At 45.9% G+C, this 13,972-nt stretch overlaps 1 protein-coding gene across 1 annotated transcript in view; it reads right to left on the reverse strand.

Annotated features, from left to right (window-relative positions):
- CYYR1 (cysteine and tyrosine rich 1) overlaps positions 1-13,752 on the reverse strand; it is a gene marked incomplete at both ends in the record, with an annotated part of 57,882 nt that extends 44,130 nt beyond the window's left edge. Inside the window, 2 exons of the mRNA XM_084274131.1 lie at positions 11,876-11,981; positions 13,668-13,752. Coding sequence (XP_084130257.1) covers positions 11,876-11,981; positions 13,668-13,752 — 191 coding nt within the window. The remainder of the gene's footprint in view (positions 1-11,875; positions 11,982-13,667) is intronic.
- Positions 13,753-13,972: the final 220 nt, after the last annotated feature.

The raw sequence follows: 13,972 nt of genomic DNA on the forward strand, positions 1-13,972 counted from the left end.
GACTGTCTCTGTAGCTTTCCATATTGGAGTGATGTAAACCAGGGCTGTTCCCCTAGCAGTGCACAGCCCAGTTCACTTGCTGAGGTGACTGTCCACACTGGATAAACAATATTGATCACCATCAAATTGATCACCCAGCAAAAGCCAGGCTGGAGGTCAGCTTGTAAGTACCTGCTGTCAGCCTGTGACTGCAAAGGAATACAGGAGAGACAGCCTGTACCTACCAGCTTGCAGAGAGCTTCAGAATGTCTGAACAGCCCAGGCCCAAAACAGAATAAATTTTTACTTCTGTGGTTAATGCCAAAGGACCTTCCTAGGTTATCGGATCCATTCCCTGCTAGCACGGGCAGCCACGCCATAGAGGCCACACCATGAGCTGACCATACTTCCCCATCCACACACTTCAGAAGGTAGAATGACTGGGAAAGGGGATGAGGAGCGAGGAGGAGAAACTCCCTCTCCTTAAAGAGAATATGGAATTCTAATGCAAAATAAATTATGTAAGAAGATAGTGGCAACACAAGCTCACCAAATAGAAATGTTAAGCAACATGGCTACCCTCCTAATCTCAGCATATTATCTTCATGTGGCATACTATTCCAAACATACAGCAGTCATGCCACTACATTTACAGCACCCCTGTCATTCAGCAATTTTGAAAGCCTTACTGCCAAGCTGACATTTTATTACATTTGTGGAAATATGCTAATTCAATCATTAAGTTTTGTTCAACAATCATGAAGGCTGAGGAACAAAGATGTATTGTGCTTTACTTCAGACAATTTTAAACACTGAAAATGGAGAATGAGGGCCATAACTTTTCATCCACCCCCCATCCCCTTGAAGCTCTATTCTTTCACTCTCCACTGGAATTTAATATCAAATTATCCCTGCAAGGAGCCACTGGAGGAAAGCAATGCGAGGTAAGCAGATCAGTGATATTGTCATCCATTTTCATAATTTCCCTTTATGTAAATAGGCCATCTATTTCCAAGCCAAGCACAGGGTTACTGCCATGGACTGAACAAACAATATTAGCTTTCAGACATGTAAATCTATTAGCTATCATTGGACACAGCCTCCCTGAGGTCCTGGGGGACCGGGACCATGCAGCATAGCAAGCACAGCACTGCAGTGCGGGAGAAGCTGTGCCCCAGAGCAGAGATGCTAGCAAACAGAAAGTCAAGCAAGAAGAGCTGCTGTCTTAAAAAAAAAATGCAATGTTTGCACAAGAGATGCTTTGACAAAAGAGTTTTGTGGCAAGGTTACTAATTACTTAGGTCAGATTAACACCAAGGCATCTCCCTCACAACTGAGAAAGCTTTTGTGCTGGACATGGGCCACAAGGACTCCTTACATAAAAGGCCATTCTTCATCCCAACGGGTTTTCATCTGAATAGACCTATCCATTATATTTAATGTATTCAGACATCAAACTTTAGCTCCAAGTAACCAAAATTCTTCCCATAACCCAAATAATTTTTGTTTGTCATAGTTTACATCGCTTTTAGAACCAAGGAGCCCATCACCAGCAGGACCACGCTCTACATGGATGGCAGACAGGCAATGCCCAGACACTATTGTGTTGCCTGAGAGGATATTGTGAGCATCAGACTGAAACGAGTGCTTTGAAACCCTTGGAAGGTAATATGCTACACAAGTGGAAAGCAAAGGCTGTATTCCTCATACAAAATATCACACTAACAAAATTCTTGTTACCCTTCCAGGAAAATCTCAAAGATTCCAAGAGTTGTATTTCAACAAGGTCATGTACAAAACACTATTAAGAGGTGGTTTAGTCCCAACAATGAAAGGTTAAGTGTTAAATTTATGCTGGCTGCTTATTTTCTCTCCTCTTGGTTTCTATTTCCAAAGCAGCAGATGACAAGAGGCCCAAAAGCTCAGGGACTTCAAGGACTTGATCCAAACAAAAGAATTGAGCTGCTGTCATGTATCATTTAAACACCATCACACTGTAAGTGCTACTTAGAGTAATTAATTTTGTGTCTCTCCAATGTTTGTCTTCCATTTCTGAATTCTCCTCAGTCTGCTATTGAGAATATTTCTGTTTCAGTTTCTCCAGGCTTGGGAGTCTATTGCAGAGGCATCACGATACAGGAACAAACACTCTGCAACACTCTTTCTTCCTCCCCATCCACCACCCCAGCCAAAGCTGCAGAGGCTGCGCTCCTGGCAAGGGGATCTCACAACCTACACGCAGCCTTGAACTCCCAACACCAAGTGATGCCAACGGGCATCACAGATGTGGTGCTCCAGTAACACCGATACCAGAACAGGATCATCGTGCCAGCCCGTACTCTAGATGGTTTTAGTGTCGCAGGAAGATGGGAAAGTAGAATTTCAGAAGAAATTCGATTATAATGATTGTGTGTACATATACATACGCACATATACATAAATATATATGTATGCACATTGCATAGAAAAGGTAATTGGCAGCAGTGGCAATCCTGACTTGTCCTTGACAACCTTCCTGTTTTCCCCAGTTTATGTGACCTTAGTGCTCCCCAGTCTGCTCCTGGGGTGTCTTGCCCTCTGAAGTGCAAGGCATCTGCTGGTGAAGCTGGAGCTTCCCTCTCCGTGATGGGACGGGCCACTCAGGACACACCAGTCTCCAAGGCTAACTGCTTCCCTCATGTCCCAACTGGTTATTTCTATTCTGTTCCTGTTACTGGGGGTGGGAGGTAGAGGTGGGGTCAGAGTGAGCACCAGGGAAAGGAAGAAGGGGGCACTGCTTACATCCAGGCCTTCCCTTACCCTGCTCTTTGAAGGAACAAAGCGAATGCATGGGCGCAGCAGGAATAAGCAGCGCAGAGTGACAGAGACCAAATCTGCAGCTAATGCGATGGCACAAGCAGACAAGCAGACACATTTGGGACTGCGTTTTCTGTGTTCTTCCTAATGTACTAACAGCGGTGCCCTATGGGCTGCTCAGCAGGTGGAAATAGCTACAGGGCATCAGAACCCAGATTATACCGTCATCAGATCACCTTGACCATGGTCAGTTTGAAGGACTGGGGCAGAGACAGTTTGCACAGTCCCTTTACGCTTCAGTAGCGGTGTAACAAGTCCACAAGGCACCTAAAAATAAGGTTCACTGCGTCTTGGCTGATGAACAGATGTTTCAACAATAGCTGTAGATCCTCAGTACCTCTTGTGCTTATGACAAACTGTACCACAGACCTCAATAAAGACACAGAAGCTGGAATGCTCAGCATTAAACCAAGCCTCCCTCGAGAGCAAAAGGAATAACTCCATTTAACAACAGCAGTAAAATCTCTTATCTGTGTGGATGAGCCAACAGAGGGAGACACGATTATGAAACATGCCTGTCCAGTTCCTGGTGTTAGTGCCTCTCCATTCCATACTAAATGCTTATGCACGGAGTAAGTCTCGGGAGAAATCGTGTAGTTTACAAGAGTAATTAATTACAAGAAAAAAAAAAAGGGGGATGGGGGAAGAGGGGAGGCTGGGGGTGTGATAGTGGAAGTAATTCTGAAAGTAAACATTTTCCTTTTAAAGAGAGAAAAAATAATTTAATTTCTTAAGATTATATTAACTGTGGAATTTCTATCTAGTTGTGGTTACAAATCTCGAAGGAACTTGTGCCTGTGCTGTGAATTAATAGTTCCCTTCCTTTAATTTTTAATAACTCCTATATGCTGAACTTTGTTTCTGTCCCTTAAAGAGGCACATTAAGATTAGAACAAGCATTTATCTTTCAAGGACTATATTGTTCAAATACTGAATTAGTGCTACAGGTTTTATTTGGATTGGCTGCAATTACACCCCGCACAGCACCAAATGGCTCTCTTGCACAGCTTCTGACCCAGAAGCATCTTTATTAATAACCCTGCTCTAAGTTGCTGTGGTATTACTTATGGCAGAGCAACCAGTGCAAACTGCAACAGACTAATCCTCCAAGAATCCCATGAGCTCAGTGAGATCTCAGAATTAGCCAACAAACCAGGAATTCTTCAGGTGGGGGTAGGAGAGGCACGTGCGCATCAGAGAAATGTAGGGTGCTTGTGCAGGGACTAATGAGGCAGCTGAGGTGGGATTTGTCCCGTGTATCTCCTGGCCCTCCAGGAGCAACCCACCTTATTAAGCAGGACTTGGACTGGAAGCAAGGGAGCATGAAGTGGCAGTGAAAGCGGAAGGCACCGTGGTTATTAAAAAGAAAAGAAATGGGGTTCTTTTTCTAACACTTGGATTCAACAAGGTACTTGAGCTTACAAACTTGTCCCATTAGAACCAGTGCATGAAATCCCCACTGAAGTAATTAGCTTATTGATTTCCAGAGGATGAGGCTTCTATCCATTGCATCTACTTGCTGCCTTGAAGTTGCAAATGTGTTTAACTCCTTTGCTGAATGAACAGATGCCTCGCAGACTATCTGAAAGCCCTCGAAAGCATGGAATGCACAGAGGATAGAACAAAGTTAGAGATTCTTATCAAATTCAGTGAGGACCTTCCCCCCCCCCAACACTTCAAAATTAAAAGATGAGTAGGTATAAAATAACAGACAGAAGGTAAAACTTACAAAGAAAGGACAGTCCTCTTGTGATCAACATAATCCCCAAGCTCACTCTTTACCTCAGTCTTGCCAAGTGTTATGAAAACATTTATCTTTTACATGACCGAACCTTATGGGAAAATTCCACAGGCTTCCAAAACAGACCACTGCAAGTGACAAACACAAAATGATCTCTCCTTTGCACTGAAAAATCTTTTCAAAATAAACTGTGTGGTTTAAGCAAGCTAATTTCATTAAATTACTTAAGAACGTTCCCCTCCCTTCCCCGTAAGAGTTCTCTGTAAGCCACAGAGCGCATTCCAGTGATTTATACCTTAATGCTGTCATTTTCAGGCCAAATTCTAACAATCTGCCAAATGATGAAAAACAGATGATCCACAGGGATGTCAACAACTCAAGTTTTCGCACAAAACAGTGCTAGCCTTTTTTCTTAAGAGCAACAAAACTCGCCTGCTTACAAAGAATTCCAGTTTTCACTAAGAAAGGTACTTTAGTTCTTGGAGCTTCCTAGCAAAATAAAGAACCATCCATTTCCAAAAACCATCAAACAAATTAAAGAACCCAGTCCCATTAGTCCCAAACATTTCAAAACAGTTGTCAGACACCCCCACCCACCCTCCAAAAAAAAAAAAACCAAAACAAGAAAAAGAGGCAGGAGACTTGAAGCAAGCGGGAGCTATCTTTTGAGAGCTGCTGTTTGGCAAGCAAAACAGTTTTTCCCATTCTGAGCTGCTTGTCACAACACAGGGTCAGAAAAGAAGCCACAGAGGGCTAAAGAAGAGGCGCCCTGTGTTTTAATTCTGGTGCTGACAAGGGTTTCCTCTGCAGCCGTCGTCAAGAGCAGATACTGCTCTGGTCGTAAATCTGACTGCACATTCTCCTCTGAAGGATACGAACTGGGACAATGGGCATGGAACAAAAAACAACTGGAAGTTCAAACACTTTGCAAAGGTCACATTTCAAATACCAGTTCTCTTTCCAGCAGATCTTACAATGAAAACATGGTCCTAGATCTTTCTCTAAGCTGTGGTTAATCAACCCCCTGCATGGACAGAGTTGGATAGCTCTCTCATGGAGGTTTTCCCAGGCTGAAGCACAGAAGGCATGCTTCCAGAGGTGCCCCACATGTTGAAGACCAAGGATTAACAGGCTGAACTGCTGTTTGCCTCTTTTACAGAACGAAAGGGAAATGTTTTCAGTCTAATTATCAGGGTCTTGCCCTTGCCGATGACACGTTTATAACCCAGACCCCAGCACTTGGCACAAGCATCCTGAGGCTCTGTGTTCATTCAGGGAAACCCTCCTGGTCAGGAGCCACAGCTCAAGCCAAATGGAAAAAACCCCAATTATGGAACCATGCCTTTGGCATACCTCTGGCATCGTATCAGAAGTCACAGAGCCAGAGGCATGAAATGGCAACTGCCAGGTAAACTGCAGTTTTACATGTTGTCCCAAAGTGCTTCCATCATGGGAAATTTTCAGCACGACGTTGATGAAGAGGAAGACAATTTTATTTCAGGCAGAGTACCATACAACTGTAGAGCAGACACAGAACCATCCCCGAGCCATATGCTGCTTCACATGTTTACTGTGGGATGCCGGAAAGTGTCTAGTTTTAATTATTTGGAATCTACAGTGAATGCCAAGCTTCCTGATTTATTTATTTTTTTTAATTATTACTATTATTCACTATGAACCCCAGAGCTGTATCTCTATATTCCTAACTCTTAAAATGTTAATGCTGCCTTTTGGTGCACTCGGGCCCCACACCCACCCATATTCTCTTATCAGGTGAATCAGCTTAAGGGACATTCTTCCTTTCACAAACAAAAATGGCATTCTGAGGTCAGCTGCCTGTCTCAAAAGTATTATTGAATATCAAGTGCTCCACGTCAAACGCCACGCTTACATACACTGCACACATTTGTTCAGTTTTGCAAGCTGAGGCATGCATACAATTTTTCTGTGAAATGTATTCCCTGCCTCTTTTCCTCCCATTCTCTCCGTCTGCCTTCCTTCCTTCCTGGCCACATTGTGCAATCACTAGACCTAAAACAAAACAAAATTAAAAAACCCAGCCAAAAATCTCACCCCCTCCAGCATACATTAAGTTCATGTAAATAACACTTGGTATTTTAGCTGTTCACTGAACAGGCTGTTGGCTCTTCATTATCTCTGGTAAGCTCTTCCCACCTACTGTCTTGCAAATCACCATCCACTACCTGTAATGAGGTGACAGTTCTCTAAATTTTTTATTTACTTTTTCTTCCAGTTACTTTTGAAGTCCTGGGACTCACGTGTTCTGTTTAATTTTCTTCTGCTTTTCTAAATAAAAGTTGCCTTAGAGTTAAGTCATTATGAAGAACTTTTTACCAAAAAACTCCACAGGCTTTGCAATGTGATGCAATGTGATCACTGCATCTTAGCTTTCTTTTCCCACTGAAGCCGATACTCCAGTTTACCCTGCCTAAAGATTTACACAGGAAAATATGGACAAATCACCATGGCTGAACAGTTTATCAATGAGTTTTCTTAAATACGCTGGGCTGAACCTGGGTGTAAGTCCCTTCTTTACCATTGAGTGCTCAACTGGCCCAGCAGTATTCATTTGAAAGAAAAGCTGGGCTACTTGTCCTCTTTGCTCCGTTATTTATGTGGGATCTGGGATTATTTCACATCATCTCACAGCTGCTGGCTGTGAAGTGATGTGAAAGAGCAAAGGCAGCATCCAGAACTGCCCCCGACAGCGTGCGACTACTGACATCTCTGCCTGGATAGCTCCCCCCGGCTCAAAAGTCACCCATGGGTGATGATAAACACAAGGCACAACACGATGAAGGAGACTTAAGCTGGAAAATGGCCCACAGAAAACCCACCAGGATAAGCATAAGGGCCAGAAAATTTGGGGCCTTTCAAAGAGCCCTGTCAGAAACATTCACACACACACACACACAATCTGTGCTCTTCTGTAGAGACCCCTTTTGTACTGACTGCCACCTCAGAGGAGCTCCAGAGTTTGAGCCTGGAGCTGAAGGCAATAACCAGATGTCTCCAATTCCTCTGAGTCACAGAAGGCAGAACGCTGCCGCTTGGTTAGCGAGGGAGATACTGTCGTTGTGGGCAAACCTGGAGCATCTGTCACAGTGAAACCACGCTGCGGTCCTCACAGTCCCTAGCCTGGTAGCAAGCTGCTGAAGCAAAGGCAGCCCAGGGAAACTGATAAAAGGTCAGTCACAAATGAGTCAATAGCTTAGAAACCAGCCTCTGAGGAGGAGGGCGGTTTGAGCTTCTTGTGTCAAAGGGCTGGGAAGATGCTGAAGGCTGGGAAGATGCTGAAGGCTGGGAATGGTGCCTCCAAGCTTTCTTCTGATGGGGAGTGAGAAGGCAGGCAGGGAGAACAGCCTGAGCACTCACGCATCCCTGTGCCTTTTCCTTCATCCCACAGACACACTCCCATTATGCTGCACAAGTACAAACATAAAACCGTAATTTGTCCAAGAAAAAACCCATTTTTAGAAGGGCTAACTATTAAGCACTAGATGCCAAGCAAATAAACAGGAGGAAATGCATATGCATCAGAGGAAATAATGACAGGCTGTAGCTATTGAAAACTAGTGGGAAGGGAAACATAGCTGGAACATTAATGCTGTAACAACTTGCTCTGAAAGGGAGTCGCGAAGAGGGGGCAGGAGGAGGAAGGATGTGTTACTTTACATTAGAGATGCTCATGGGATTACAGATGACTCAGTCACAGATCTCAAATGCTTCCAGCAGATTATACCTGTAGTCCAACTAAAGATGGAGTTACTGGAACATCTCTTACAGGCCCTGAAATCCTGCACCTGTTCTTCATGCACGGAATGAAAACCAGGCTAATCATGGATGCACACAGCCTGGAAGATGTTTGCTGAAAAATCTCATCTGACTGAAGAAAAAAAAATCCTCCTGTGTCCTAAAAAGATGATGATTTCTTAAAACAGAAAATTCTAAAACCCTACATGGAATATCTCAATGTTGAATTTCATTTAATGAGTGAAGAGAGTTAATTAATGACTTAAAAGCTACAAGCAACTTAAGTATCAATGCTTATGATCTAATCACACTGATTTGTTTAAAAATCAGTATATACATTATTGACTGGTGTTTATAGTTTGCGCAATCGCTGGCAGGTAGGTCTAGAAAGAGAAGAGTAAGAGGTGTGAAACAAAACAGAGAATTGCTTGAACTACTGCAAGCCAAAAGCCTTTTCCAAAACTGCCAGAGAAAGTTAGGCTTGTGAAAAAAACAACCCCACAACATCCCAGAGAAGATAAAGAGTAGAAGTGTCGTTAAGACATGCAGATTTGTAAGGCATGGAGAGAGCAAAAACATTAGTGTAAACAAATGAAGAAGCACAGACAACCTCTGAAGAAGCAGAGGAGCCAATACAACACTAAGGACCACTAAGTGTGTTTAAGACAGCAGAAGGGTACTTCTGAAAGCACCTATGCAGATCAAGTCTGCTGTTCAGTGTGGAGAGTAGGATCAAAACTGACAGCATGGGAAAATAAGGATATTTAAAGAACAGCGTTCCATGGAATTGTCAGGACACATCGTTTGTTGGATTGAAAACGGTTCTTTAAAATATTTCAATATACAGCTGTTAACAGAAAGATGAGAGCAAATAGGTTGCTGGTGGCCATTTCCAAATTCCAGAGACTGTGTCTTCTTCTAATGCAGTTTCACTGGTTTGTCGTACGGGGCTGAGGCAAAGTGAAACTGCCACAGGAATAGCTTGAATGTACAAGAAAAGGCCGATATAATGCCAAATAATGAAAAGGGAAAGTTATCCTTACGGAGCATAGTTGAAGTCACAATATCTTTTGCAATGTAGCTAAATGCAAGGTAGTAACCCAAGCAAAGAACAGTTTTCTGGCCTGAAGCAGAAGGCATGCTTTGAAGGCAGGACTTCAGAGCTGGAACAAATTGCTAGAGTTTTTATGTCTCCCGTGATCATCACAGATAGTTCCTTCAAAATAGATATTCAGAGAAAAATACAGGAAAAAATAATCCTAGCAAGGCTTCTGTAAAGGTCCTGTGCTCAGCCCCACTAGCCACACTTCAACAAGGAAGTGAAAATACTAGAGGGAGCTCAAAGGAAGGCCGAAGAACTGACCCCTGGGCAGAGCAAAGCCAAACAAAGCAAATCTTACATGTGAGGCTGACAGAGTTCACCCAGCTCAGTGATAAGGTTGAGAGCTGTCATGATGACTATTTAGGGCCGCATTTCAAACTTGCAGATAAGTTAAGAGTTGACAGTAGGAATGTCAACCTTCGTTTCCCAGAAAAATTTCCCACCACCGTTAGTAAATGAACTATAGAACAGTTTACCAGGACAGATGGTCAATTCACTAATGCCTGAAATTTTCAAAATGAGAGGTTACACATGTTTACAGAAGACATGCCCAAACCAGCTTTTAGGGGCAAAAAATCCCCAAACTATGGCTGAATCATGCAAAATGTCAGGTCAGGGGAGTATAATGATTCCTGACTGGTCTTCGAGTCTATGAATTGGAGTACTTAACCATAAAAAATGAGAAGAATCAAACATCTCCTTCAAGACATGTTGTGGCAAACAGCACTTGTAAGAGCTCCTCCAGTATTCAAAACTAACCCAGATACAAACAAACCCTTCCAGTGTGCACTTGGCTCCAACTCAATAGCTGTTTACATTTGTTAAATAAACATACAAAGGACTAGGTGTCAACCTGGTGCTGAAGGCATGGCTTGAGCAATTCAGCAGTCACTCTAAGAACGCCCTACTCCAGTCCTTTCCGAAGCAGAGCTCTGGCATTAGGGCAGACAAATGCTGATGATGGAAGTGGGACATGAAATACACTTGCTTTGTTGCTCCATGGGACGTCTCCTTCTTATAAGGGGATATACTGTGCTATTGTGTCCATGATACCCAACCACGTGCGAGCTGGAATAAGCTATTCAAAGCCAGCACACTCTTCCATGCATGTAAATGGGAAAGCAATTTTGGAACAAGGAAAGAAAAAGATTATGAAAGCAGACACTCCCTAGGTGAGTGGGGAAAAAAAAAAAATCACTTGTCATTCTCCAACAGTAATCAATCTTAAGTACACGCTTTTTTATTTCCAGAGGAATGAGGGATTCTGGTGCTCTATCATAATTTTGTTTACTTTAGCCCAGGAAATGTCTGATCTGCTTTAAAAACTGTACATCAATTCTGTATTAAAATACCATCACTCTGCCTTCTTCTCCAAAGTGCTATAAAATATGCTGAAGGGAACACTGGCATGTTCCCCAGGTACCATGGCTCAAATAAAGCCTGCAACAGAGGAGACTTTCTAGCAGAAGCAACTGCCATCTTCCTACTCATTCCTCCCCAAGCACTGAGCAGTCTGTATGATGTACTTCTTGCTTTTCTGGTTGTAGTCAAAAACATACAAAAAAATACGTCACAGACTGCATACTAAAGGTGAGGGAAATTACTGGTGGGATCCACAAAACAGAAAGTAAGATGCCCTATCTTGAAGAACAAGGTCTTATGTTTTGTTTAGGTTTGTCCTCACACATGAATGTAAGGTGGCCACTTAATTTAACCCCAGAGCCTAAAGTCAGATCCACTAGCATGCAGGCTTCTCATCTTCCTCACCAGCTGCAGTGCTAACAGCTATGCTGGAGCCTGTGGTTTTAATCAACAGTTTACTCCTGTATTTTTCTCTGGATAGGAAATATTCATATCCATCCCTGTTTACCTGCTGTGTGTTTTTTAAGCACTGCTACTCATAGCCCAGTGTTTATCCTCACCTAGAATCTATTCAATATATTCCACCAAAAGCCCAAACACCATTTGACAAAACAAAACAAGTCAATAAAAAAAGGGAAAAAACAAGTACTCAAACCAGAAAGAATCACAAATCCAACTCAGTTGGATAGGGGTTTGACTCAGGTGTTGTAACAAAGTATTTCCACAAAACCCACAAGATTGCTACTCAGTTTTTTTCCTCATCTGAAGAGCTTGAAGCGAAGTTCCCACCACCTCTACAGCTCACATCCACAAATTACATTATTGTACACAAGCTAAGAACATAACCCTCAATTTTAGCAAGTCTTCTGGTGTGCTTCAAAAATATACACAAGACTTTAAGGGAGTACCAAGCAAGAAAAAACCCCAACCAAACCAAAACCAAAAAACCCCCAAACCTGCCACTGCTGAATGCCAAAACACAATTTCCCCCAACCCGAGGGGGTTCACCAGGTCCATGAACACAGCACATCAGTTTTTTTCCAAAGCACAAACATACTTACGAAAGGACATTCCCAATGTAGGCATAATATGAACAGCAGTAGGGAGTAGTCCCATCACAGCAGTAAGCTTTGCAGTCATTATCACACTGAGCCAGACAATCTTCTGCTGCATAAAAATAACATTCATGCGGTCAAATGGCAGCAACAACAAAATGCCGTGCAGCACAGCTTCAAAGAAAATGCAAACTAACAGTTTTATACAATCACGGGACTTCACTGGAGGCACAACCTGACCCTGTAATCCAAATGACAGCCCATTGCCACTCACTCTGCATTTCAGTAGAAAGCTGGGAGCTAAAAGCACGGGTATTTTGTAGCTGGCTGTGTCAGTTCCTTCTCACATTTAATAATGTAAAATAAAAAAGAACATTCTGAAATGTCGAGATACCACAGATCACCTCGGTCCACTCCAGCAAGGAGTCTAGAGGGACACATGAGGCTGGGCTGTTTAACTTGCTGAAGTGCAGAGTGGCAGGAGAGAAGGATGATGCCTGGGAACTGGCTACCTCTCCCAGTCCCTGCTCACCCACAGCCTGGGGTGTGCATTAGAGCTGCCTGGGGGTCCCTCATCTCCTGCTAGCTGACAGCAGGTCCTCACTCTGCTACAGCTCCAGGGCCATGGCCAGCATGGCACAGCAGTGCGCAGCATGGGGGCCAGCAGTGCCCTCTCTGCCACATCAGGATCTGTTCTGCCCAGCCAGGGCCACTAACATTCCCAGTGGTGATCCTCTGCCTCACCGAGCAACAACTAAAACTGTGAAACAACAGTAAGAGAGCTCTTTAAAATAAACATGGAAGAACATGCATCCTTTTACTGCTGTGAGAAGCTACTTTCAAGCTACCCATGTCCTGCGCTCTCGCAACTCAGTGTGTTCAAAGCCGTAAGCCAGGTCCCCCCACCTAAGCAAGACGGTACAGTCTCCAGGTAATGCCGCTGCACTGTAAGAATGTCCTCGGGGATCCCCCACTTCCCCCGTCATCCCAGATTCTCCTTCCCCACTGCCGGGGCCTCTGCTGCAGCCAGGATAGCCCTGTGCCCTTACTCCTGTATTGGAGAAACGCACAAGCACAGAAGAGCCTAACAACTGACCTACTACCACTCTGAAGGCCGGTTTCCCCAACAAGCGAGCTGGGGCAGCTGGAGGGGCCGCGGTCTCCGGGAGGAGATGGGAGGCTAGCGACTGGCACGGCCCGGGTGTGGCAGAGCAGAAACGGGGGGCAACCGCCGTGCGGGACTCCGGGTGCCAAGGCTCCCCTCCCTGCTGCCCTCGCAGGGCTCCGCGCCCCTGCGGCTCCAGGCTTCTGCTGTTACCCCTTTTTGGCACTGGCTCTTGCGTCGCCGGGTGTGTCCCCAAGGTGCCCGGCAAACACGAGATACCGGGCAAGGAGTGAGAGCAGCGGCCGCCCGCGCCTCACGCTGCCCTTTGCTCGCCAACCCCGGCAGTCGCACCGAGGGGCCGGGACATCTCACGGCACCGAAGAGCGCGGGTTTAACCTCCTTGGAGCCCAGACCAGTCTCACACACAGGACGCCCTGCCGGAGACGGGTCCGCTGAGACACCCCGGAGAGCCTCTTCCAACTCCAGCTGCGAATTACCGACCGCAAGGCAAAGCCCTCGCGTCTGCCTTGCGGCGCCGCGGCCCCGCTGCCCACAGCGGCTGCCGGGGGGGGGAGCAGCGCGGGGGACACCGCCGGGCCCCGGCCCTCGCCGCCCTCCCAGCCCGGCTCGCACCCGCCGTCTGCAGCTTCGCGGCTCCCACCCCCCAAAACGAACCCGCCCGGCCCCGCTGACCTGCCAGGAGGAGGAGGAGAGGGGCGAGCAGCACCCCCCGGGCAGCGCGCCCCTCGGCCCGGCCGCGCCACCCCGCTGCCTCCATGCCGGCGGCGGCCGCGGAGCCGCCGACCGCCCCGTCGCGGCGCGGAGGCGGGCCGGGGGCGGCGGCGGGCCGGGGTGGGGAGGGTGGCGGGGGCGGGCGGCGCCGTCGGGGCCGGGCCGGGCCCGCTGTCCCCTGCTGCGCCGAGGCCGCCCTCGAGCGAGTCCGGCGGCGCCGTGGGTGGCGGTGGCGGCGAGGCCGCTCCGTCGCTGCACGGTCCCTC

Source organism: Gallinula chloropus (genome assembly GCF_964237585.1).
Source record: "Gallinula chloropus genome assembly, chromosome: 1".
Taxonomy (NCBI): domain Eukaryota; kingdom Metazoa; phylum Chordata; class Aves; order Gruiformes; family Rallidae; genus Gallinula; species Gallinula chloropus.